The 26,491-nt window shown below is 47.0% G+C and overlaps 2 protein-coding genes across 3 annotated transcripts in view; one reads left to right on the top strand and one right to left on the bottom strand.

Moving 5' to 3' along the window:
• CDK12 (cyclin dependent kinase 12) overlaps positions 1 to 3,600 on the bottom strand; it is a 77,797-nt gene extending 74,197 nt beyond the window's left edge. For both annotated transcript variants that reach the window (XM_025363651.1, XM_025363652.1), the window contains exon 1: positions 1,974 to 3,600. In XM_025363651.1, coding sequence (XP_025219436.1) covers positions 1,974 to 3,019 — 1,046 coding nt within the window. In that variant the 5' untranslated portion in view covers positions 3,020 to 3,600. The remainder of the gene's footprint in view (positions 1 to 1,973) is intronic.
• Positions 3,601 to 15,915: 12,315 nt separating this feature from the next.
• The window catches only part of MED1 (mediator complex subunit 1), a 50,681-nt gene continuing 40,105 nt past the window's right edge, over positions 15,916 to 26,491 (top strand). The window contains exons 1-3 of the mRNA XM_025363649.1: positions 15,916 to 16,164; positions 20,267 to 20,373; positions 24,590 to 24,668. Of these exons, the coding sequence (XP_025219434.1) occupies positions 16,140 to 16,164; positions 20,267 to 20,373; positions 24,590 to 24,668 (211 nt within the window). The 5' untranslated portion in view covers positions 15,916 to 16,139. The remainder of the gene's footprint in view (positions 16,165 to 20,266; positions 20,374 to 24,589; positions 24,669 to 26,491) is intronic.

The raw sequence follows: 26,491 nt of genomic DNA, 5'->3' as shown, positions 1-26,491 counted from the left end.
AAAAAAAAAAAAAAAAAAAAAAAAAACAAAAAAAAAAAAACAAAAAAACAAAAAAAACTAAGCAGCTTTACAAATGCTACACTTAAGACTTAGGCATTTTACTGTATATAAATTTTACTCCTCACCCCTCCAAAAAAAATGGTAATCCAGCTAATGGTAAACATGTTGAAGTGTTTAGAATTAAGTATACTGATGTCTGCAACTTACTTTGAGATAAATGAAAACAAAAGACAGATTAATGGATAGGTAGACAGATTACAAAATATAGAGCTTTTTTTTTTTTTTGGAGACGGAGTCTTACTGTCTCTGTTACCTAGACTGGAGTGCAATGGCACGATCTCAGCTCACTGCAACCTCTGCCTCTTGGGTTCAACCGATTCTCCTGCCTCAGCCTTCCGAGTAGCTGGGACTACAGGTGCACACCACTACACCCAACTAATTTTTTATATTTTTAGTGGAGACAGGGTTTCACCTGACCAGGGTCAGGCTGGTCTCAAACTCCCTACCTCATGATCCACCCGCCTCGGCCTCCCAAAGTGCTGGGATTACGGGTGTGAGCCACTCCTCCCAGCCCAATTTTTTTTTTGAGACAAGGTCTCACTCTGATGCTCAGTCTGAAGTGCAGTGGTGTGATCACAGCTCACTGCAGCCTTGATTTTCTAGGCTCAAGTGATCCTCCCACCTCAGCCTCCCAGGCAGTGGGGACCACATATGTGCACCACCGCGACTAGCTAATTTTTTTTTTTTTTCTGTAGAGAAGGGGGCCTCACTATGTTGCCTAGGCTGGATATAACAAATATTTATTGTAGAAACTAGGTGTTAGATATATGGGTGTTCACTACAATTCTTTCAACCTTTCTGTGCTTGAAATTTTTTTATAATAAAATGGAGGAGGAAACATTAAGAATTCCAGCCCTTGACAGCTAGGAACACTCTGCAGCTTGATGTACTCACATCATTTATGAATAATTGTAACTTTAAGTCAGCAAAAATTACACTGAAATACAAAAGCCATGTAGGAGCCAGGCGTGGTGGCTCAAGCCTGTAATCCCAGCACTTTTGGAGGCAGGAGGATTGCTTGAGCTCAGGAGTTCAAGACCAGCCCCATTTTACACCTGAAGCAACTCAGGCACGGAGAAATTAACTCATGTGCTAAAGGTCAAAAAGCAACATTAGAATTCCACAAAGTTCTAACTAAAGCCCACCTTCTGTTTTCGTGAACAGAGGTGAGGCCACAAAGGAGTCAAAATATAAGGAAGGCATTATTACCATGTGTTTTAGAGAAAGATTTTGAAAATTGTCAGCGGTCACAAGGTAGGTCAGTGATGATGCTGTAAAGAAAACCAAATTGTCCTTGGAACCAATTTCTGCTAGGTTATACCATCAAAAGGGTAACAGATTAATCAGTTGAATTTCCACTAAAACATCAGTTAAAAGACAGGAATCTTTTGTAAATTATTAAAACAGTGCCAAGTAGGAAATGAATAAATGTACAGATTTGGGGACTCAGTGGACAACACAAATAGGATAACCTAGGCAAGTAACTTTAATACAAACGAAACTTTGTAATTTCTTAAGTCTTCAACCAGGTCCCATAGAGTCTAAAGCACTAATACCAATATGATTTTTAAAAATTTTAACTAAGCAACAGACACAGCTAGACATGCTCTGGGAACTAGTATCAACTCCATCCACTCACTAAGCAGAAGCCTTTGACATTTCTCACTTACAAGCTTACAACTGAAAACCCCACCACCGGAAGTACCTACCTTTAGGGGTTTGAGGCCTATGTACTCTTCACTTTTCGTTCTGGGTTAAGGGGAGACAGATTCACACACTGCAACGACTAGCCAACAGCAAAGTGTTCTAATCAATGATGAACACTGCAGGCTTCCACACAATGTTAACACGCTGAATGCCGATTCCTCGCAACCCACCCTAAATGAGGAAGGACTGTTAGACAAATAGCTCACCTGGGGAGTGGACTCCGACTCAGGGACCGCTTGCTCAGGAAAGGGCTGCTGGACCGCCTTCGACCATAGGGACTGGGTGATCGCCCGCTGTAAGAGCCGCTCCTTTCGTAGCTGGACGACCGTCTCCTGCTATAGGGGCTGACAGATCTCTGTCGCCTACTGTAGGGGCTCGGTGACCGGGTGCTTGACTGGTAGGCCGAAGGCTCTTTGTAAGGGGGGCTGATCGACTGCCTTCTCGAGGTACTTCCAGGACTTTTCTTGTAGGAGTCATAATTGCTCGAGGTATGAGATCTTGGGGGACTAAGGTCATAATCTTGGCCATAAGAAGCTCCCGAGGGGCTATCATCTTGTTTGGAGCTGTCAGACCACTTCCTGTGGGGGCTCCTGGATCTCCGTTTGGGGCTGTCCACTGTTTTGTAACTTTTGGGTGTTTCCCTTTTTCGATGACTTTTACTCCGGTCTTTGTGCCCAGACTTCAGCTCCCGTTCTTTCCTGGTCTTCTCCTTGTGGAGCTTGGATGACCTGGATTCCTTGCTGCTGCTTTTGGCTACCTGCGCCTTCCCATAGTCATCAGTCTCCTCATTCGAACGCTTTGAACTTCCCGATATCCGGTCCTTCATCGATCCCGACTTGCTGGAGACTTCCTGGCTTTTTTCTTTTTCGGTCTGTTTAGCTTTTAGTAAGTCCCGGGAACGCCTATGCTGGTGGTGACGATGTTTGTGCAGGCGATCGCTCCGATCTGATCCACGACGTTCGTCGTTCTCCCTTCTGTCTAGTTTGAAGGCCATGTCATCGGAGAAGGTGTCGGAATCAGAGCTGATATCATCATACTCCACCAAAGGTTTGATAACCGTGCCCAGGGATGCTGCTTCGGGGGTCACCAACCCCATGTCTTTGGAGTGTTTGGACTTATGCCGCTTGTGCTTCGACACCAAGCGGTGACGCTCTCTGCTGTTAGAGCTGCCACCTCCCGATGACGGCTGCAAAGTTCCAGAAGCTCCTCCACTCCCGTCCTTCTTGCCCCCATGTCTCTCTGAATTGGGCATTCCCTTTCCCCTGACCTGAAGAAGGGAAAAAAGTTCCCCAGCACTCCAAAAAGCAACCCCCACCCACCCCCCCCAACCCCAACTCCACGCCCACCAAAGCGCCCCAGGAAGGGGGTGGGGAGGGCAGGGACCGTAGCCCAGACTCCTCCTCCCTCCGGACGCCTCAGCACTCTCCTACATGAGGTGGGGGGTGAAGGAGCGAGGGAAGAAATGAGAGTTCCTCGGCAGTGGAGTTGCGAGACAACGGGGAGCTGCTCAAGTCTGTTTCCTTTTCTCCCCGCGCCGAGCTAGTCCTCAGGCCCGGGCGCCAGGGAGGTCGAGGAAGTGAGAAGCCGACGGCCCGGGGCTGTGGGGCCGACTCCGGCTCTGGGGCCCTGCGAGGACTACGCGGGCCCTTCCCCTACCCGGTAGCCCGGCTCAGGGCGGCTTCCTGTCGCCGGGATCCCGCGGCCTAGGTGCCTCACGCCCCCTTTGTCCCTCGTTCCTGAGGGAGCCCCTTTTCTTGCCTCCGTTTCACCTCCACACCACACACACACTCTCCCTCACACAGACTCAGTCACACACTAGATTAAACCGAAACGGCACTTAGAGGAGGGGGGAGGGGCAATCCCAGAAATCGTCGCGAAAGTCCAGTAGCCTCTCGCGATGTTTCATGCTTTGCTTTCACCTCATTCCGCTGCTTCATCAAACAACGCGAGATCAGGTCCCAAACTAGAAACGCGTTTCACCTGACTCTCGCGATGAGCTCTCTCTCCCCATTTGAACAAAGCTTTATTGAAACGGAACAAACCGAGTTTTTTTTTTAACCAAAACTTTATCGATAAGTGATTAAACAAACACTCCCAGGCTCCGTGACAAACTAATTTTAACTTCCTTTTTAACAAATCTTTTAACTACCAGGATGACTTTGTTTTTTGTTTTTTGTTTTCTTTTGAGACGGAGTCTCGCTCTGTCGCCCAGCCTGGAGTGTTAGTGGCGGGATCTCGGCTCACTGCAACCTCTACCTCCCAGGTTCAAGCGATTCTCCTGCCTCAGCCTCCCGAGTAGCCCGCATTACAAGAGCCCGCCACCATGCCCGGCTAACTTTTGTGTTTTCAGTAGAGACAGGGTTTCACCATGTTGGCCAGGCTGGTCTCGACCTCCTGACCTCAAGTGATCTTCCCGCCTCGGCCTTCCAAAGTACTAGGATTACAGGCGTGAACCGCCGCGCCCGGGCGTTTTGTTTGTTTGTTTGAAACAAGGTCTCTCTCTGTTGCCCAGACTGGAGTGCAGTGGCGCGATCTTGGCTCACTGCAGCCTCCACCTCCGGGGCTCAAGCAATCCTCCCACCTCAGCCTGCCGAGTACTTGGAACTATAGAGTCGCGCCACCACGCCGTGCTAATTTGTTTCTATTTTTCGTAGTGCTGGGGTTTCGCCATGTTGCCCAGGCTAGTCTCGAACTCCTAGACTCAAGCGATCCTTGGTCTTGAACTCCTAGACTGAAACAATCTGCCCACTTGGTCCTCCCAAAGTGCTGGGATTACAGGCTTGAGCCGCTGCACCCGGCTGAGATTATTTTTTACAGAGCAAAAGACAAATGTGGGGACATTTCAACCCAAGTCCCTGAGTGTTTTAACAGTGCTTCCAACATATAGGGTGTGTGCTACGTGCCAAGCATTTTACATACATTATCTCTAATTTTCACAAGTATCCTGCAAAACACGAGACTTTCATCCCCATTTTATAGAAAAGGAATCCCAGCCTCAGGGAAGTTGAATCATTTAGTCCAACAAGTGCCACAGTTAACATTCAAATTCATGTCTTTTTGAGACTAAAGCACAAGCTCTTCCATCCAATGGCGCTATCTCCTCACCAATCTTTGCTTCAAATCTCAGAACCTAAAAGCTCATCCCATCTTGAGATCCTCCCATGGCTGTTATTGGATAATTTAGCCTTTCATTCTCATATGAAAGATTATAATATGAACAAGAAAAGCATAGTATTAATTAACAAGAAAATAACATTCTCTTACACTGGCCCCTCATTTATTACTTTTAAAAATTTTACGTACCTTAAGTCATTCCATCTTCACAACAGTCCTCCGAAATAGGTCGTGTAAGTGAGAAAACTAAGGCATGGAGAAGTGAAGGGGCTTGTCCAAAACTGAGAAGTTCAGTTGGTAAATTCAGGACCAGAAAACATTCTGAATTAAGGTAAACTCCATTCTCAAAAATCACTCTCTTGGCCGGGCGAGGTGGCTCAAGCCTGTAATACCAGCACTTTGGGAGGCCGAGATGGGCGGATCACGAGGTCAGGAGATCAAGACCATCCTGGCTAACACGGTGAAACCCCGTCTCTACTAAAAAAAAAAAAAAAAAAACTGGCTGGGCGTGGTGGCGGCTGCCTGTAGTCCCAGCTACTCGGGAGGCTGAGGCAGGAGAATGGCGTAAACCCAGGAGGCGGAACTTGCAGTGAGCTGAGATCCGGCCACTGCACTCCAGCCTGGGCGACAGAGCGAGACTCCGTCTCAAAAAAAAAAAAAAAAAATCACTCTCTTTAAATGTTCTTGTTCCTTTTGCTCAAAGGGCTATCCAAAACATCTTTTTTAAAAAAACCTAATTTTGTGTGTGTGTGTGTGTGTGTGTGTGTGTGTGTGTGAAGGGTCTCGCTCTGTCACCCAGGCTGGAGTGCAGAGGCACAATCATAACTCACTGTAGCCTTCACCTCATGGGCTCAGGTGATCCTCCCACCTCAGCCTCCTGAGTAGCTGAGACTACAGGTGCAGGCCACCAGCCCAGTTAATTTTAATTTTAATTTTTTTGTAGAGATGGAGGGCTCGCTATGTTGCCCAGTCTGACCTCAGACGCCTGGGCTCAAGCAATTCGTCCACTTTGGCCCCCAAAGTGTTAGGATTACAGGCGTGAGCCACCATGCCCTAAATGATTGAGTCCATAAATACTGGTTCTAAAATGAAAAGATCAGGCTGGGCACAGTGGCTCACTCCTGTAATCCCAGCACTTTGGGAGGCCAAGGCGGGCAGATCACAAGGTCAAGAGATGGAGACCATCCTGGCCAACATGGTGAAACCCCGTCTCTACTAAAAACACAAAAATTAACTGGGCTTGGTGGCGCACGCCTGTAGTCCCAGCTACTCCTGCGACTGAGGCAGGAGAATTGCTTGAACCCAGGAGGCAGAGGTTGCAGCAAGCCGAGCCATTGCGCTCCAGCCTGGCAACAGAGCAAAACTCCAGCTCAAAATAAATAAATAAATAATAATAAAAATTTAAAAAATAAAAAGACCAAGTTTTCCGTGACAACTTTTTGATCTTCTATGGAAGTAAAAATGCTATCAAGAAAAAAAAGTGGGCCGGGCGCGGTGGCTCAAGCCTGTGATCCCAGCACTTTGGGAGGCCGAGACGGGCGGATCACGAGGTTAGGAGATCGAGACCATCCTGGCTAACACGGTGAAACCCCCTCTCTACTAAAAAATACAAAAAACTAGCCGGGCGAGGTGGCGGGCGCCTGTAGTCCCAGCTACTCGGGAGGCTGAGGCAGGAGAATGGCGCAAACCCGGGAGGCGGAGCTTGCAGTGAGCTGAGATCCGGCCACTGCACTCCAGCCTGGGTGACAAAGCAGACTCCGTCTCAACAAAACAAAACAAAACAAAAAAGTGGCTGGGAGCGGTGGCTCATGCCTGTAATCCCAGCACTTTGGGAGGCCAAGAGGGGAGGATCATTTGAGGTCAGGAGTTTAAGGCCAGACTGGCCAATGCAGTGAAACCCTGTCTGTACTAAAAATATAAAAATGGGCCGGGTGCGCTGGCTCACTCCTGTAATCCCAGCACTTTGGGAGGCGGAGGCGGGCAGATCACGAGGTCAGGAGATTGAGGCCATCCTGGCTAACACGGTAAAACCCCGTCTCTACTAAAATTACAAAAAAATGGCCGGGTGCGGTGGCTCAAGCCTGTAATCCCAGCACTTTGGGAGGCCGAGACAGGTGGATCACGTGGATCACGAGGTCACAAGATCAAGACCATCCTGGCTAACACGGTGAAACCCCGTCTCTACTTAAAAATACAAAAAAATTAGCCGGGTGAGGTGGCGGGCGCCTGTAGTCCCGGCTACCCGGGAGGCTGAGGCAGGAGAATGGCATGAACCCGGTAGGCGGAGCTTGCAGTAAGCTGAGATCCGGCCACTGCACTGCAGTCTGGGGGACAGAGCCAGACTCCGTCTCAAAGAAAAGGAAAAAAAACAAAAAAATTAGCCAGGCGTGGTATCGGGTGCCTGTAGTCCCAGTCACTCAGGAGGCTGAGGCAGGAGAATGGCGGGAACCCAGGAGGTGGAGCTTGCAGTGAGCGGAGATCGCGCCACTGCACTCCAGCCTGGGCAACAGAGCAAGACTCGTTTCGAAAAAAAAAAACAAAAACAAAAACCAATTAGAGGCCAAGCACGGTAGCTAATGAATGTAATCCCAGCACTTTGGGAAGCCAAAGTGGGCGGATAACTTGAGGTCAGGTGTTCGAGACCAGCCTGGCCAAAATAGTGAAATCCTGTCTCTACTAAAAATACAAAAATTAGCCAGGCGTGGTGGTGCTTGCCTGTAATCACAGATAGTCAAGAGGCTGACACAGGAGACTCGCTTGAACCCAGAATGCGTAAGTTCCCATGAACCAAGATCGTGCCACTGCGTTCCAGCCTGGGTGACAGAGTAACACTCTTTGTTTCAAAAATATATATATATATGTGTATATATATATATATTTTTATATATATGTACAAAAAAAAAAATTTAGCCGGGCATGGTGGCACGCACCTGTAATTCCAGCTACTCAGGAGGCTGAGGCATGAGAATCACTAGAACCTGGGAGGCAGAGGTTGCAGTGAACTAAGATTGCGCCATTGCATTCCAACCTGGGCGACAGAGTGAGAATCAGTCTTAAAAAAAAAAAAAAAAAAAAAAAAGTGGCTAACAAAAAGAAAAATGGGCTGAGTGTGGTGGCTGACACCTATAAAACCAACAATTTGGGAGGCCAACATGGGAGGATTTCGTGAGCCCAGAAATTGGAGACCAGTCTGGGCAACATGTTGAGACCTCTGTCTCTCCAAAAAAATACAAGAAATGACAGGCCAGGTTCGGTGGCTCATGCTTGTAATCCCAGCAATTTGGGAGGCTGAGGCAGGCAAATTGCCTGAGTTCAGGAGTTCAAGACCAACCTGGGCAACACGGTAAAACCCCATTTCTACTAAAATACAAAAGAAATTAGCCGGGCGTGGCAGTGTGTGCCTGTATTCCCAGCTACTCGGGAGGCTGACGCGGGAGAATTGCTTGAACCCGGGAGGCAGAGGTTGCAGTAAGCCAAGATTACACCACTGTACTCCAGCCTGGGCAACAGAGCAAGACTCCATCCCTACAAAAAATAAACAAACAAAAGCAAGAAATTAACCAAGCATGGTGGTGCTTGCCTGTAGTCCTGCCTACTCTGAGGCTGAGACGGGAGGATCACTTGAGCCCAGGAGGTCAAGGCTGCAATGAGCCATGATCATGCCACTGCACTCCAGCCTGGATAATAGAACAAGAAACTGCCTCAAAAAAGAAAAGAAAAAAGAAAAACACTGGCCGAGCATGGAGGCTCAAGCCTGTAATCCCAGTACTTTGGGAGGCCGAGGCAGGCAGATCACCTGAGGTCAGGAGTTCAAGACCAGCCAGACCAACATGGAGAAACCCCGTCTCTACTAAAAATACAAAAATTAGCCCAGTGTGGTGGCACACGCCTGTAATCCCAGCTACTCAGGAGGCTGAGGCAGGAGAATTACTTGAACCTGGGAGGTGGAGGTTGCGGTGAACTGAGATGGTGCCATTGCACTCAGCCTGGGCAACAAGAGCGAAACTGTCTCAAAAAAAAAAAAAGGGAAAGAAAGAAAAACACAAGTACTGGAACTCAGTTGTGAACACTCCTTATTCACTGCTATAGGACGATAGGAGGCCCTGGATATAAAAGTCCTCACCAATTTATTTTCTTGAGACAAGGCCTTGCTCTGTTGCCCAGGCTGGAGTATAGTGGTATGACCATGACACACTGCAGTCTTTTTTTTTTTTTTTTGAAGATAAAGTCTCGCTTTTGTTCCCCAGGCTGGAGTGCAATGGCACGATCCAGGCTCCCTGCAAGCTCCGCCTCTTGGGTTCAAGCGATTCTCCTGCCTCAGCCTCCCGAGTAGCTGGGATTACAGGCGCCTGCCACCATGCCCAGCTCATTTTTGTATTTTTAGTAGAGATGGGGTTTTGCCATGTTGGCTAGGCTGGTCTCGAACTCCTGACCTCAGGTGATCCACCCACCTTGGCCTCCGAAAGTGCTGGGATTATAGGTGTGAACCACCGCACCTGGCTGACACACTGCTGTCTTTACCTTCTGAGCTCAAGCAATCCTCCAGCCTCAACCTCTCCTGGCTGGGATTACAGGCATGAGCCACAGAGCTTGGCTAATTTTTTTTTTTATTTTTTGTAAAGATGGGGTCTTGCTATGTTGCCCAGGTTGCTCTTGAAGTCCTCAGCTCAAGGGATCCTCCCACCTTGGCCTCCCAAGATGCTTGGAATACAGGCATGAGCCACTGTGTTTGGCCTTGAATGTTTTACATGATGACAGATGGCATGAGACTTCCTGGGCTGATTAAATGTAGTGACTGGTCAGCCATAGTAAGCGTTGGCATGGGTTTGTTGTCATGAGTTCAACAAAATTCACCCTGATTTTTCTCTTTTAAATGAGATCAAGTTTTTTATTTGTTTGTTTGAGATGGAGTCTTGCTCTGTTGCCAGGCTGGAGTGCAATGGCACTATCTCAACAATGGCTCACTGCAACCTCTGCCTCCTGGGTTCAAGCAATTCTCTGCCTCTGCCTTCTGAGTAGCTGGGATTATAGGCGTCTGCCACCACGCTCAGCTGATTTTTTTTTTTTTTTTTTTTTTTTTTTTGTTTCACCATGTTAGCTAGGATGGTCTTGATCTTGTGACCTCGTGATCCGCCCTCTCGGCCTCCCAAAGTGCTGGGATTACAGGCTTGAGCCACCGCGCCCGGCCCGCTCAGCTGATTTTTTAAAATTTTTAGTAGAGACGTGGTTTCACCATCTTGGCCAGGCTGGTTTGAACTCCTGACCTCGTGATCCCTCTGCCTCAGACTCCCAAAGTGCTGGGATTACAAGTGCGAGCCACTGCACCCAGGCAAGACCAAGTTTTTAACTCACAATGTACCCACAGCTGGGCGCGGTGGCTCACGCCTGTAATCCCAGCACTTTGGGAGGCCGAGGCGGGCGGATCATGAGGTCAGGAGATCGACACCATCCTGGCTAACACGGTGAAACCCTGTCTCTACTAAAAACACAAAAAATTAGCTGGGCGTGGTGGTGCATGCCTGTAGTCCCAGCTACTCGGAGGCTGAGGCAGGAGAATGGCGTGAACCCAGGAGGCGGAGCTTGCAGTGAGCCAAGATGGTGCCACTGCACTCCAGCCTGGGCGACAAAGCAAGACTCCACCTCAAAAAAAAAAAAAAAACACACAATGTACCCACAGTGGAATGGAAAAGTGAAGACGACAGAAGGCATGGTGATATGTCAAAATATGGAAGAATTAAATTGATTATCCAGATTAAACACCAGCAGAAACTTTTCTTGTTTTTTTTTTTTTTTTTGCCAGAACGGAGGCTCGCCCTGTCGCCCAGGCTGGAGTGCAGTGACCGGATCTCAGCTCACTGCAAGCTCCGCCTCCCGGGTTTACGCCATTCTCCTGCCTCAGCCTCCCGAGTAGCTGGGACTACAGGCGCCCGCCACCTCGCCCGGCTAGTTTTTTGTATTTTTTAGTAGAGACGGGGTTTCACCGGGTTAGCCAGGATGGTCTCGATCTCCTGACCTCGTGATCCGCCCGTCTCGGCCTCCCAAAGTGCTGGGATTACAGGCTTGAGCCACCGCGCCCGGCCTCTTTTTTTCTTTTCTTTTCTTTTCTTTTTCTTTTTTTTGAGATGGAGTCTCGCTCTGTCACCCAGGTTGGAGTGCAGTGGCGCGATCTTGGCTCACTGCAAGCTCTGTCTCCCAGGTTCACACCATTCTCCTGCCTCAGCCTCCTGAATGGCTGGGATTACAGGCGCCCGCCACTATGCCCAGCTAATTGTTTCTATTTGTAGTAGAGACAGGGTTTCACTGTGTTGGCCAGGATAGTCTCGGTCTCCTGACCTCATGATCTGCTCTCCTTGGCCTCCCAAAGTGCTGGTATTACAGGCGTGAGCCACTGTGCCTGGCCAAAACTTTTAAAATTCTCTGTTACTGCCTCTTGAAGCCAATTAGAGACCACAAAGGAATGAATGAATGAAGCTTTATCACTGAAACTTTGCACTTACAATATCTTGTATTTCTATAGCACTTTAAAATTTTTCATGGAACTCTTAATCCCGTCAATAAATTTCAATTGAATAATGAAATTACGTTATTATTATTATTTTTATTTATTTTTTTGAGACGAATTCTCCCTCTGTTGCCCAGGCTGGAGTGCAGTGGCATGATTACAGGCATGAGCCACTGCACTGGGCCTATTATTATTATGATGATTATTGAGACAGTTTCAATCTGTGGCCTAGGCTGGAGTGCAGTGGCAGGATCTTGGCTAACTGCAACCTCCACCTCCTGGGTTCAAGCAATTCTCCTGCCTCAGCCTTCCAAGTAGCTGGGATTACAGGCGCACACCACTATGCCTAGCTTTTTTTTTTTTTTTTTTTTTTGAGACGGAGTCTCGCTGTGTCGCCCAGGCTGGGGTGCAGTGGCGCGATCTTGGCTCACTGCAAGCTCCGCCTCCTGGGTTCACGCCATTCTCCTGCCTCAGCCTCCGAGTAGCTGGGACTACAGGCGCCCGCCACCACGCCTGGCTAGTTTTTTGTATTTTTAGTAGAGACGGGGTTTCACCATGTTAGCCAGGGATGGTCTCGATCTCCTGACCTCGTGATCCACCCGCCTCGGCCTCCCAAAGTGCTGGGATTACAGGCTTGAGCCACCGTGCCCGGCTACCTAGGTATTTTTTTTGTATTATTTTGTATTTTGTATTATTAGTAGAGACAGGGTTTAGCCATGTTGGCCAGGCTGGTCTCAAACTCCTGACCTTAAGTGATTCACCCACCTCAGCCTCCCAAAGGACTGGGATTATAGGCGTGAGCCACTGCGCCCCTACCTATGTTATTATTATCGACATCTAATATAGGTTAAACTGAGACTCACAAGGAATTAGATTGGACCATGTTTATACTTAAGTGTAAGAAGTGCCTGAAGCCGGAACACCTCATTTCTACATCCTAAACCAGTACTTTCTATTGAACTGCACTTCCTCTTTCTTTCATTTCTTTCTTTCTCTTTCTTTCTCTCTCTCTTTCTTTCTCTTTCAACCCTCCCTCCCTCCTTCCTCTCTTTCTTTCTTTCTTTTTTTTTTTTTTTTTTTTGAGACGGAGCCTCGCTCTGTCACCCAGGCTGGAGTGCAGTGGCCGGATCTCAGCTCACTGCAAGCTCCGCCTCCCGGATTCACGCCATTCTCCGGCCTCAGCCTCCCGAGTAGCTGGGACTACAGGCGCCCGCCACCTCGCCCGGCTAGTTTTTTGTATTTTTTGGTAGAGACAGTGTTTCACCGGGTTAGCCAGGATGGTCTCAATCTCCTGACCTCGTGATCCGCCTGTCTCGGCCTCCCAAAGTGCTGGGATTACAGGCTTGAGCCACCGCGCCCGGCCTCCTCTCTTTCTTTCTTTCCCTTTCTTTCTTCTTTCTTTCCTCCCCTCCCCTCCCCCCTTCTCCCCTTCCTTCCTCCCTCCCTCCCTCCCTCTTTTCTTTCTTTCTTTCTTTCTTTCTTTCTTTCTTTCTTTCTTTCTTTCTTTCTTTCTTTCTTTCTTTCTTTCTCTCTCTCTCTCTTTCATCCTTTCTTCCTTTCTTTCTTTCTTATAATCTCCCTAACATGGTATTCCTCTTTTTGGTGAATAAAATTCTGCACCAGAAAATCTCTGTATCTAAATTTTTAAATACAATATCTACTGTAAACTGCAGGTATTGATCCAATAACTGGTGAGAATAGTGCTTTTGTAAAATAAGGGTTGCTTAATTCTACAGAAAAACTTTGAACTCAGAAATTCCAGGACTGCTCCATTTGCTTTATTTGCATAACCTTCAAGGGCAGAGAGTCAGGGCAACTCTGTGAACCCCAAGTGATCAGTCAGGCGGTGGCAATACTTTGCCTGTAAATCTACTAAAACAAGTCAGAAAGTTTCTGTTTATGCTGTGCACAAGAAGAGACATTTAACTAAAGTTTCAATAGCTCTTTTTCCCCACAAACCAATTTGTTAGTTTAGATTTTAGATTTAAAGAGTCCTTTGGGCCGGACACGGTGGCTCATGCCTGTAATCCTAACACTTGGGGAGGCCGGCGTGGGTGGATTGCCTGAGCTCAGGAGTTCGAGACCAGCCTGGGCAACATGGTGAAACTCCGTCTCTACTAAAATACAAAAAAATTAGCCAGGTGTAGCGGTGTACACCTGTAGTCTCAGCTACTTGGGAGGCTGAGGCAGAATTGCTTGAACCTGGGAGGCAGGGGTTGCAGTGAGCTGAGATTATGCCACTGCACTCCAGCCCAGATGATAGAGCGAGACTCTGTCACCAAAAAAAAAAAAAAAAAAAGAGTCCTTTGGATTTTCCTTCAAAGCTTATTCACTTACAATTTGCCCACTGTACCCATTTTGCCATATATAAATACTGTTCCTATATGTACCTTGAATACTTTTCTTGTTTAATGACATTGCTTTTTTTTTTTGAGACGGAGTCTTGCTCTTGTTGTCCAGACTGAAGTGCAATGGCACGATCTTGGCTCACTGCAACCTCCACCTCCCGGATTGAAGCGATTTTCCTGCCTCAGCCTCCCCAGTAGCTGGGATTACAGGCATGTGTCACCACACTGGGCTAATTTTTTGTATTTTTAGTAGAGATGGGGTTGCACCATTTTGGCCAGGCTGGTCTCGACCTCCTGACCTCAAGTGCCTGCCTCAGCCTCCCAAAGGACATTGCTCTGTTATCTTCTAGAGTAGAACATTTCCAATGGTGTGTTTCATCTGCATTTTCAGATGACAAATAACTTCTCATTCGATTGTGTAACCAGAAGTTAGTAAAGCTTATTTATAAGCTTTATAAAGTTAAAAATGTACTAGCAACACTTAGTACAGACATTTATTTTTTATTTGTATAAAGAGTTTCCATGAGAAAGTGTAGTTGGGTATCTGGCAGTGGTACTTAGGGCATAATAATTAATGAAAAAAATTTGAGCCCCTGTGATTACAGTGACCAATCATATTTTCAGAACTCTAAATAAGATTAGCCTATCAAAGGCTAGGGTTGTGTTTTTATGGTTGTTTATTTGTCTGAGACAGCGTCTTGCTCTACCACTCAGGCTGGAGTGCAGTAGCATGATCTCGGCTCACTGCAACCTCTGCCTCCGGGATTTAAGCGATTCTCCTGCTTCAGCCTCCTGAGTAGCTCTGTGCCTGGTCGTGTTTTCATGTTTGTATTACCAGCTCCAAATATACACATATTAGGACTCCACAGATGCTTACTAAGTGAAGAACACTTAGTTTGAGGATAGCAAATTATACAGTTTTTTCTTTTTTTTTTTGAGACAGAGTCTCACTCTGTCACCCAGGCTAGAGTGCAGTGACACGATCTCTGCTCACTGCAATTTACGCTTCATGGGTTCAAGTGATCCTCCTGCCTCAGCCTCCTGAATAGCTGGGATTACAGGAGCGCACCACCGGGCTAATTTTTGTATTTTTCGTAGAGACGGAGATTCACCATGTTAGCCAGGCTGGTCTCAAACTCCTGACCTCAGATGATCCACCTGCCTCGGCCTCCCAAAGTGTGGGGATTACAGGCGTGAGCCACTGCGGCCAGCCAGAAATAGTTTTGAAACGAAAAAAATGAGAAAAGGGGAATGAACTGTGCTAGTCTCGCTTTGAACATCATGTTACAATGCGCCACTATCTTTTTTCTTTTGAGACGGAGTCTCGCTCTGTCGCCTAGGCTGGAGTTCAGTGTCACGATCTCCGCTCACTGCAAGCTCCGCCTCCCGGGTTCACGCCATTCTCCTGCCTCAGCCTCCCGAGTAGCTGGGACTACAGGCACCTGCCACCACGCCCGGCTAATTTTTTTGTATTTTTGGTAGAGACGGGGTTTCACCGTGTTAGCCAGGATGGTCTCGATCTCCTGACCTCGTGATCCGCCTGCCTCGGCCTCCCAAAGTGCTGGGATTACAGGCGTGAGCCACCGCGCCCGGCCGCGCCACTGTCTTTCTTAGGATGTAATTACTGCATCTAGTATCTCAGGTTAAACTTATTTTTCATAAGACATTTCTGATACCGATACCCTTTGAAATGCTAGTCTTGGCCGGGTGACTAGCCAAGGCGAAACCCCGTCTCTACTAAAAATACAAAAATTAGCCGGGCGTGGTGGCGGGTGCCTGTAATCCCAGCTACTAGGGAGGCTGAGGCAGGAGAATCGCTTGAACCCGGGAGACGGAGGTTGCAGTGAGCCGAGATCGTGCCATTGCACTCCGGTCTGGGCGACAAGAGCAAGGCTCCGTGTCAAAAAAAAAAAAAAGAAAGAAAAGCCAGTCTTTAAGTACAGGGACATGTTAATTAATCAGTTAATTTGCGAGTTAACTGCTAAAATAAAATAAACAAAAAAATGCCGGTTTCCGAAGGGGAGCTGAAAGCTACCTGCCGGCAGGTTTAACATACAGCGGCTTGAGGCCTGAGACAACTCAGATCAAAGAAGACAGGGCTGAAAGAAATCTCGCGAGGCCCACGCATCGACCAATATTCGCGAGATTTCGATGCCCTGTCCTTTTCCTCTTTCTGGCAGGACCACGGTTTATCTCGCGAATTTTGGGAAGTTCCGTTGGGGAAGATGGCGGCGGCCTCGAGCACCCTTCTCTTCTTGCCGCCGGGGACTTCAGACTGATCCTTCCCGCGAAGAGTAGGGACTGCTGGTGCCCTGCGTCCTGGGATCCCGAGCCAACTTGTTTCCCCCGTTAGTGGTGGGGAAGGGCTTATCCTTTTGTGGCAGATCCAGTCTCTCCCCGCCTTCAGGATGAAAGCTCAGGGGGAAACCGAGGGTAAGTGACTGAGGGGGAAAGGAGGGGGCGGGACACAACTGGGGGAGCCAGTTTGTGAGAGAAGGTTCTTGCAGATGTCCCATGGGGGCCACTTGAGGGGCACAGAGTCCGGGAGAGGGAATGTGTATGAGTTTTAGATTGTCACTATACCCTCCTTGATGACTATAGAGCTTCGACTTTGGGGTGATGGGGACTCTCAACTTCTGTGAAGATTTCATGCTCGACTAGGGCACTTTTGGCCTAAAGTGGTGCGAGACGGGGCTAGTGAATACAAAACCAGCTTACATCTCCTTCCAGAAGAGACGCCTGAATAAATTTAGGGCTGTGTGTAAACGTACTGGAGACTATTTTGGCATGAATGAAATGATTAATTCCTTGTATTTATTAGCAGCCAGCGGCTCCCTACAATGTCAAGTGTTCAGATCCTGTACTGTTGTGTATTTTTAAACTGTGCTGAATTTCATTCTTTTATTGACCGAACTAATAACTGCAGAAAAACAACTTTCCTGGGGAACTTTACTAAGATTTTCTAAAGTTCCACACTCCGGCTTAGATGCTTCCTTGGCATTTTGGGCATAGTTCTGTTGATACAGTGAGCTGTGTTATTGTTTGTTTATCTCCAGTTTACTCCGAGCTTTGCAGATTAGGGTCCTTGCCTGATTCATTTTTATATAGTTTCTGGAACGTAATAGTCGCTCAAAAAATGTTGGAGCATCGAAGTGCAGATATTTATCAGCAGGTTTCTCAAGAAAAACAAGGAGTGTGTTTTGGAGGAGAGGTCGAAAGGTGAGGCCCGGCGGGAGCAGTGACTCACATCTGTAATCCCAGCGCTTTGGGAGGCTGAGGCTGGAGGATCCCTTGAGCCCAGGAGTTCGAGACCTGCCTGGGCAACATAGTGAGCCCTGTCTCTACAAAAAAATGAAAAATTGCCGGGCGCCGTGGCTCACGCCTGTAATCCCATCACTTTGGGAAGTCGAGGCGGGTGGGTCACCTGAGGTCGGGAGATTGAGACCAGCCTGACCAACATGGAGAAACCCTGGCTCTACTAAAAACACAAAATTAGCTGGCTGTGGTGGCGTATGTCTGTAATCCCAGCTACTTGGGAGGCTGAGGTGGGAGGATCACTTGAACCCAGGAGGTGGAGGTTGTGGTGAGCCAAGATTGTGCCATTGCACTCCTGCCTGGGCAACAAGAGGGAAACTTCCTCTCAAAAAAAAAAAAAAAAAAAAAAATTGGCTGGGCGTGGTGGCTCACTCCTGTAATCCCAGCACTTTGGGAGACCAAGGTGGCGGATCACCTGAGGTCAGGAGTTCAAGACCAGCCTGGCCAACATGGTGAAACCCTGTCTCTACTAAAAATACAAAATTAGCCAGGCATGGTGGCATGCCTGCAATCCCAGCTACTTGGGAGACTGAGGCAGGAGAATCACTCAAACCCAGGAGGTGGAGGTTGCAGTGAGCCAAGGTGGTGCCACTGGACTCCAGTCTGGGCAATGAGAGCAAAACTCCGTCTCAAAAATATAAATAAATTAATTAAAAATAAATAAATAAATAAAATAAAAAATAAAAAAATTAGGGCCAGGTAGTGACTCAAGGATGTAGTCCCAGCACTTTGGGAGACCGAAGCAGGCAGATCACTTGAGCTCACAAGTTGGAGACCAGCCTGGACAACCTGGCAAAAGCCTGTCTCTACAACAAATATAAAAATTAACTAGGCATGGTGGCACAAGCCAGTAGTCCCAGCTACTTGGGAGGCTGAGGTGGGAGGATTACCTGAATCCTGTAGGTCAAGGCTCCAGTGAGCCAGAATTGTGCCACTGCACTCCAACCTGGGCGACAGAGCGAGACCCTGTTTCAAGGAAAAATTAGCTATAGCCCCAGCTACTCTGAAGGCTGAGCTGGGAGGATCACTTGATCCTGGAGCATGGGAGGTCGAGGCTACAGTAGACCTTGATTGTGCCAATGCACTTAAGCCGGGGCTGCAGAGTGATGCTCTGTCTTAAAAAAAAAAAAAAAAAAGAAAAAATGTACTTCTCAGGTGCAAGGGGAGAAGGGTAAAAATGGAAACTTTGTGAAGTAGGAGTTTTTGTCTAGTTTGTTCACTGCTGTCTTTTTAGCAATTTCATTTTTTTTTTTTTTTTTTGAGACGGAGTCTCGCTCTGTCGCCCGGGCTGGAGTGCAGTGGCCGGATCTCAGCTCACTGCAAGCTCCGCCTCCTGGGTTTACGCCATTCTCCTGCCTCAGCCTCCCAAGNATTTTTTTTTTTTTTTTTTTTTTTTGAGACGGAGTCTCGCTCTGTCGCCCGGGCTGGAGTGCAGTGGCCGGATCTCAGCTCACTGCAAGCTCCGCCTCCTGGGTTTACGCCATTCTCCTGCCTCAGCCTCCCAAGTAACTGGGACTACAGGCGCCCGCCATCTCGCCCGGCTAGTTTTTTGTATTTTTTAGTAGAGACGGGGTTTCACCGTGTTAGCCAGGATGGTCTCGATCTTCTGACCTCGTGATCCACCCGTCTCGGCCTCCCAAAGTGCTGGGATTACAGGCTTGAGCCACCGCGCCCGGCCATGCAATTTCATTTATTCTTTTTCTTTTTTAAAAAAATTTTCCTCTCTAACCCAGTTCAATAACTTCTTTTTGACACAATGTCTCCATCTGTTGCTCAGGATGGAGTAAGTGGTGTGATCAAGGCCCATCTCTGAAGCTTCGACCTCCCAGGCTAAGGTGATCCTTCTGCCTCAGCCTCCAGAGTAGCTGGGAACTGACTATAGGCACATGCCAGGAGGCTTGGCTAATTTTTTTCTTTTTCTTTTTTTTTGAGACAGAGTTTTGCTCTTGCTAATGCTGGAGTGCAATAGTGTGATCTCGGCTCACTGCAGCCTTTGCCTTCTGGATTCAAGCTATTCTCCTGCCTTAGCCTCCCAAGTAGCTGGGATTACAGGCATGCACCACCATACCAGGCTAATTTTGTATTTTCAGTAGAGACAGGGTTTGGCCGGGTGCGGTGTCTCAGGCCTGTAATCCCAGCACTTTGGTAGGCTGAGGTGGGTGGATCATCTGAGGTCAGGAGTTCGAGAGCAGCTTGGCCAACATGGTGAAACCCCGTCTGTACTAAAAATACAAAAATTAGCTGGGTGTGGTGGTACATGCCTGTAATTCCAGCTACTAGGGAGGCTGAGGCAGGGGAATTGCTTGAACTCGGGAGGCGGAGGTTGCAGTGAGCCAAGATTGCACCACTGTACTCCAGCCTAGGTGACAGAGCAAAACTCCATTTCAAAAAAAAAAAAAAAGGTAGAGATAGGGTTTCACCATGTTGACCACGGTGGTCTCAAGCTCTTGACTTAGGTAATCTGCTTGCTTCGGCTTTTTAAAATGCTGGGGTTACAGGTGTGAGCCACTGCGCTTGGCCTGACAAATTTTTTTTTTTTTAAAGTAGTGACGAGATCTTGTTATGTTGCCCAAGCTGTAGTTGAACTCCCCAGCTTAAGTATTCTCCCATGTTGGCCTCCCAAAGTGCTAGCGAGGATTACAGGTGTGAGCCACAGTGTCTGGCCTCCCCAGCACTTTTACTAGTGCTTGAGGTCGGGTGTGGTGGCTCACACCTGTAATCCCAGCAGTTTGGGAGGCCGAGTGGACGGATCACCTGAGGTCGGGAGTTCGAGACCAGCCTGACCAATGTGGTAAAACCCCATCTCTACTAAAAATACAAAATTAGCTTGGTGTAGTGGTGCGTGCCTGTAATCCCAGCTACTTGGGAGGCTGAGGCAGGAGTACTGCTTGAACCTGGGAGGAGGTGGAGGTTGCAGTGAGCCGAGATCGCGCCATTGCATTCCAGCCTGTGCATCAAGAGTGAAACTTCGTCTCAAAAAAAAAAAAAGTTTGGATAGAAAACAGTCCAGCTGTATGGTATTCCTTACATCAGACCTATAATTTGTGTGTCATCTTGCCATTAAAAATGTCTTCTTTGGATATTTTGAAGTAAAATGATTTTGGAAAATATTTTAACTGAATTCTTACTGAGATGAAGTGTGGGAATTTATTTTGCAAGGAAAACTGTGGATAGTCTTGATAGAACAGTCACTGATGACATTTTCGGATTTGAATCGCAGAGTCGGAAAAGCTGAGTAAGATGAGTTCTCTCCTGGAACGGCTCCATGCAAAATTTAACCAAAATAGACCTTGGAGTGAAACCATTAAGCTTGTGCGTCAAGTCATGGTAAGGATTGTGGTGAAGTGGGTAAAGTGTTTTGCGTAGATAATTATTCTTAATACGCTAAGTTCCTCATGTAAATGTATTCATACTATCTTCATAAAACATCTGAATACATGGTGGTTTCAACTTTAGGAGTCTTATTGTATCTATACTACAGGTTGAGTATCCCTTGTCTGAAATGCCTGGGCCCAGAAGTGTTTCAGATTTTGGATTGTTTTGAATTTTGGAATATTTGCAAATACATAGTGAGATATCTTGGGGGATGGGACCCAAGTCTAAACACAGAATTTATGTTTCATAAACACCTTATAGATATAGCCTGAAGGTAATTTTATACTATATATATATATATATATATATATATATATATATATATTTTGAGGCGGAGTCTCGCTCTGTCGCCCAGGCTGGAGTGCAGTGGCCAGATCTCAGCTCACTGCAAGCTCCACCTCCCGGGTTTACGCCATTCTCCTGCTTCAGCCTCCGGAGTAGCTGGGACTACAGGCGCCCGCCACCTCGCCCGGCTAGTTTTTTTGTATTTCTTAGTAGAGACGGGGTTTCACTGTGTTAGCCAGGATGGTCTCGATCTCCTGACCTCGTGATCCGCCCGTCTCGGCCTCCCAAAGTGCTGGGATTACAGGCTTGAGCCACCGCGCCCGGCCTATACAATATATTTAATAATATATTTAATACTTTTGTGCATGAAACAAAGTTTTTTTATTTTTTATTTTTTTATTTTGAGACGGAGTTTCACTCTTGTTGCCCAGGCTGGAGTGTAATGGACCGATCTTGGCTCACTACAACCTCTGCCTCCCAGGTTCAAGTGATTCTTCTGCCTCAGCCTCCTGAATAGCTGGGATTACAGGCATGGGCCATCACGCCTGGCTAATTTTTATGTTTTTAGTAGAGATGGGGTTTTTCCTTGTCGGTCAGGCTGGTCTTCAACTCCTGACCTCAGGTGATCCACCTGCCTTGGCCTCCCAAAGTGCTGGGATTACAGGTGTGAGCAACCATGCCCAGCCGTTTTGACTGCGTTTTGACCATGACCGTGTTATATGAGGTCAGGTGTGAAATCTTTGATGGCATCATTGTGAATGCTAAAAAGGTTTTGGATTTTGGAGCATTACAGATTTTTGATTTTCTAATTAGGTCTGCCCAGCCTGTACTAGAAGAGTTTTTGATTCATACTTTTTTTTGAGATCGGGTCTTACTTTGTCATCTAGGCTCAAGTGCAGTGGCATGATCATGGCTCACTGTAGCTTTGACTTCCCAGGCTTAGGTGGTTCTCCCACCTCAGCCTCCCAGTATCTGGGACAACAGGTGCATGTAACCATGCCTGGCTAGTTTTTTTTTTTTTTTTTTCTTTGAGATGGAGTCTCACTCTGTGGCCAGTCTGGAGTGCAATAGTGTGATCTCGGCTCACCGCAACCTCTGCCTCTCGGGTTCTAGTGATTCCCCTGCTTCAACCTCCCAAGTAGCTAGGACTAGAGGTGCACGCCACCATGCCTGGCTAATTTTTTGTATTTTAGTAGAGATGGGGTTTCACCGCGTTGGCCAGGATGGTCTCCATCTCCTGACCTCGTGATCTGCCTGCCTTGGCCTCCCAAAGTCCTGGGATTACAGACGTGCGCCACTGTGCCCGGCTGTACAGCTAGTTTTTTACATTTTTTGTAGAAATAGGTTTCTTTTTTCTCTTTTTTTTTTTTTTGAGATTGAGTCTTGCTCTGTCCCCCCGGGCTGGAGTGCAGTGGTGTGATCTCGGCTCACTACAAGTTCCGCCTCCTGGGTTCACACCATTCTCCTGCCTTGGCCTCCTGAGTAGCTGGAACTACAGGTGCCCGCTGCCACACCCAGCTAATTTTTTGTATTTTTAGTACAGACAGAGTTTCAGCGTGTTAGCCAGGATGGTCTTGATCTCCTGACCTCGTAATCTGCTGGTCTTGGCCTCTCAAAGTGTTGGGATTACAGGCGTGAGCCACTGCTCCCAGTCAGAAATAGGTTTTTACCATGTGGCCCAGGCTGGTCTCAAACTTGTGGGCTCAAGTGATCCACCCACCTTGGCCTCCCAAAGTGTTACGATTACAGTGTGAGCCACCATGCTTGGCGGATTAATTTTTTTTTTTTTTTTTAAGATGGAGTCTCCGTCTGTCGCCCAGGCTGGAGTGCAGTGGCAGGATCTTGGCTCACTGCATCCTCTGTCTCCTGGGTTCAAGTGATTCTGTACAGCTACTCAGGAGGTTGGGGCTCCCGCCACCATGCCCAGCTAATTTTTGTATTTTTAGTGGAGATGGGGTTTCACCGTGTTAGCCAGGCTGGTCTTGAACTCCTGACCTTGTGATCCACCCACTTCAGCCTCTCAAAGTGCTGTGATTACAGGTGTGAGCCACTGCGCCTGGCCCAAGTTGTCATTTTTATTCCTTAAGGCAACCAAATTCTAGCTTGAAATATGTTCTGTAAATGATACTGTCATTAGAGAGACATTGTGAGATAGAAGGATTCCAGGTGGCTATTAAGGCCCTCTGTTTGGGTACCACTATCTTGGTTTGGTCACCATGACTTTCCATGTCTACTTGTCAGTTTTGCAAATTCAGAAACCTAATTTTATGGGTATGTTAAGGTTTTATAGAGTTTTCGTGGCCGGGCGTGGTGGTTCACACGTGTAATCCCAGCACTTTGGGTGGCCGAGGTGAGTGAATCACCTGAGGTCAGGAGTTCGAGACCAGCCTGACCAACAAGGTGAAACCCTGTCTCTACTAAAAAGACAAAATTAGCCAGTTGTGGTGGCAGGTGCCTGTAGTCCCAGCTACTCGGGAGGCTGAGACAGGAGAATTGCTTGAACCCAGGAGGTGGAGGTTGCAGTGAGCGGAGATCACGCTACTGCACTCCAGCCTGGGCATCAGAGCGAGACTCCATCTCATAAAACAACAAAAAAAGAGTTTTCAACAACTGACATATTATATGCTTATTTATTAATTTATAACAAAACGTTTAGTTTTCCAGTTTTCATAATACTGGTATTCATTGACCAGAGCACCTCTTCTCCTGTCAAGAATCAAGAGATTTCAGATTATTAATAAATTACTTTGTTTTGTAAGGGAGAATTAGAGCAGTGAGATAGATTTATTTGCAACATGGAAAAGCCTGGAAAACTATCCTTATACCAGAAAATTGTTCACATTTTTAGGGAATGGAATGTTTTTCAGAGGGGAACTTCTTCACTGGATAGCATTAGGAAAACTGGACTAAGTTTTTTGTTCTTTGGAAGTCCCTTTTCTGGACTGCATGTTCTGTGTCTTTTCTGTTTCTTTTTTTTTTTTTTTCCAAGACAGATTCTCGCTCTGTTGCCAGGCTGGAGTGCAGTGGCACGATCTCAGCTCACTGCAACCTCTGCCTCCCAGGTTCAAGCGATTCTCCTGCTTCAGCCTCTTGAGTAGCTGGCACTACAGGCATGCGCCACCACACCCGGATAATTTTTGTATTTTTGGTAGAGACGGAGTTTCACCATGTTGACCAGGATGGTCTCGATCTCTTGACCTCATGACCTCATGATCCACCTGCCTTGGCCTCCCAAAGTGCTAGGATTGCAGGCGTGAGCCACCGCACCCAGCCTACATGTTCTATTTTTTAGAGTCAATCTCATTTTCCTAAAATTTGGTTGTGTTTCTCAGATTACATGCAAATCACCTTGTTAAATTTGTACACTACCAAATCTCCTGAGCCATCTTATTTAACTGTTTATATCTTAGCATATAGTCACTTCCACAGGAGGCAGATCTCATCTATTACATTTTGATTCTTCCTAATATTTCTGTAAAGGTTTTCTTGTTTTAGATGTGGAAATATGTTTTTCCTTTTCTTTTTTGTTTTTAACTAAATAGAAACAGGATCTCTCTATCTCGCCTTGGCTGGTCTCGAACTCCTGGACTCAAGTGATTATTCAGCTTTGGCCTCCCAGTGTGGTAGAATTACAGGCATGAGCCTGTGCCTGGCTGAGGAATACCTTTTTCTACACTCATGTATATGGATTTTTCTTCCTTTGGATGGATGGACAGAGTAACACTTGTAGATCAGTGTTACTCTATATAGTCTACAAAGTCTGTAGCCTATTTTGAGTCTATAGACTGTCCTGCAATATTACTACTAGGATAATGTGTATGTTTACCCAAAACACTGTTGGCCTGGTTAATTTTCACCTCAAATATTTTCCCACTTGACACAGGAGAAGAGGGTTGTGATGAGTTCTGGAGGGCATCAACATTTGGTCAGCTGTTTGGAGACATTGCAGAAGGCTCTCAAAGGTTTGTAAACGCTTTTGAAATATGCTGATTTCACAAAACCCCCAGTTTAAGAAGGACCATTTTATACTTAGACTTGAAGTATAAATTGAGGTAGGTCTACTTTATATACTAGATATTGCTCTTGCATTCATTTATGGAGTTAGAATGAGCTTTTTGCTATAGTTTGAAACATTTATTTTCGATCCTGTTTTGGAGGATGATAGAGATTAAAAGATAAATGATGAAGGGTAATATAAGATACCTGGGGAGGTCAGGTGTGGTGGCTCACTCCTGTAATCCCAGCACTTTGGGAGGCTGAGGTGGGCGGATCACAAGGTCAGGAGTTTGAGATCAGCTTTGGCCAACGTGGTGAAACCCCATCTCCACTTAAAATACAAAAATTAGCCGGGCATGGTGGCGGGAGTCCCAGCCTCCTGAGTAGCTGTATAGAATCATGTTTTTAGTATCTACTAAAAATACTGTCTCTACTAAAAATACAAAATTAGCTGGGCGTGGTGGTGGGCACCTATAATCCCAGCTTCTTGGGAGGCTGAGGCAGGAGAATAGTGAACTGGGGAGCCGGAGGTTGCAATGAGCCGAAATCACACCATTGCAGTCCAGCCTGGGCAACAGGGCGAGACTCTGTCTCAAATAAAAAAAAAAAAAGAGATACCTGGGAAAAGGTTTTTTTTTTGGTTTTTTTTTTTTTTTTTTTTTTTTTTGAGACGGAGTCTTGCTGTGTCGCCCAGGCTGGAGTGCAGTGGCACAATCTTGGCTCACTGCAAGCTCCGCCTCCTGGGTTCACGCCATTCTTGTGCCTCAGCCTCTGGAGTAGCTGGGACTACTGGCACCCGCCACCACGCCCGGCTAATTTTTTTCTATTTTTTAGTAGAGATGGGGTTTCACCGTGTTAGCCAGGATGGTCTCGATCTCCTGACCTCGTGATCCACCCGCCTCGGCCTCCCAAAGTGCTGGGATTACAGGCGTGAGCCACCACGCCCGGCAAAGTTTTTTTTTTTCTTCACATGTTTTTTTCTGATTAATCTTGATAAGAAGATGGACTTTTTTTTTTTTTTTGAGACAGAGTTTCACTCTTGTTGCCCTGGCTGGAGTGCAATGGTGGAATCTCAGCTTACGACAACCTCTGCCTCCTGGGTTCAAGTGATTCTTCTGCCTCGGCCTCCCAAGTAGCTGGGATTACGGGCATATGCCATCATGCCCGGCTAATTTTGTATTTTTAGTAGAGACAGGGTTTTTCATGTTGGTCAGGCTGGTCTTGATCTCTCAACCTCAGGTGATTCACCCGCCTTGGCCTCCCAAAGTGCTGGGATCACAGGTGTGAGCCACTGCACCTGGCGACGTTTTTTTTTGTTTGTTTGTTTTAAGACACAGTCTCACTCTGTCTCCCAGGCTGGAGTGCAGTGGCACAATCTTGGCTCCCTGCAACCTCCACTTCCTGGGTTCAAGCGATTCTCCTGGCTCAGCCTCCCAAGCAGCTGGGACTACAGGTGCATCCCACCATGCCTGGCTAATTTTTTGTATTTTTAGTAGAGATGGGGTTTCACCGCATTAGCCAGGATGGTATCGATCTCCTGACCTCGTGATCCACCTGCCTCGGCCTCCCAAATTGCTGGGATTACAGGCATGAGCTACCATGCCTGGCTAGAAGATGGACATTTTACTCTAAAAAGATTTTTACGATGTTTATGGAGCAAATTTCCGGAAAAATAAATGTAAAATATAAGTCATGAGCTTGATTATTCATGCTTATAATGACTAATTCTATTTTTTGGGAATAATGAAAGTAAAAACAGATTTTACTTTGATCCACTGGAAATGAACCT

Source organism: Theropithecus gelada, chromosome 16, assembly GCF_003255815.1.
Source record: "Theropithecus gelada isolate Dixy chromosome 16, Tgel_1.0, whole genome shotgun sequence".
In the NCBI taxonomy this organism is placed as follows: Eukaryota; Metazoa; Chordata; class Mammalia; order Primates; family Cercopithecidae; genus Theropithecus; species Theropithecus gelada.
This window is presented reverse-complemented; position numbering and strand designations above follow the sequence as displayed.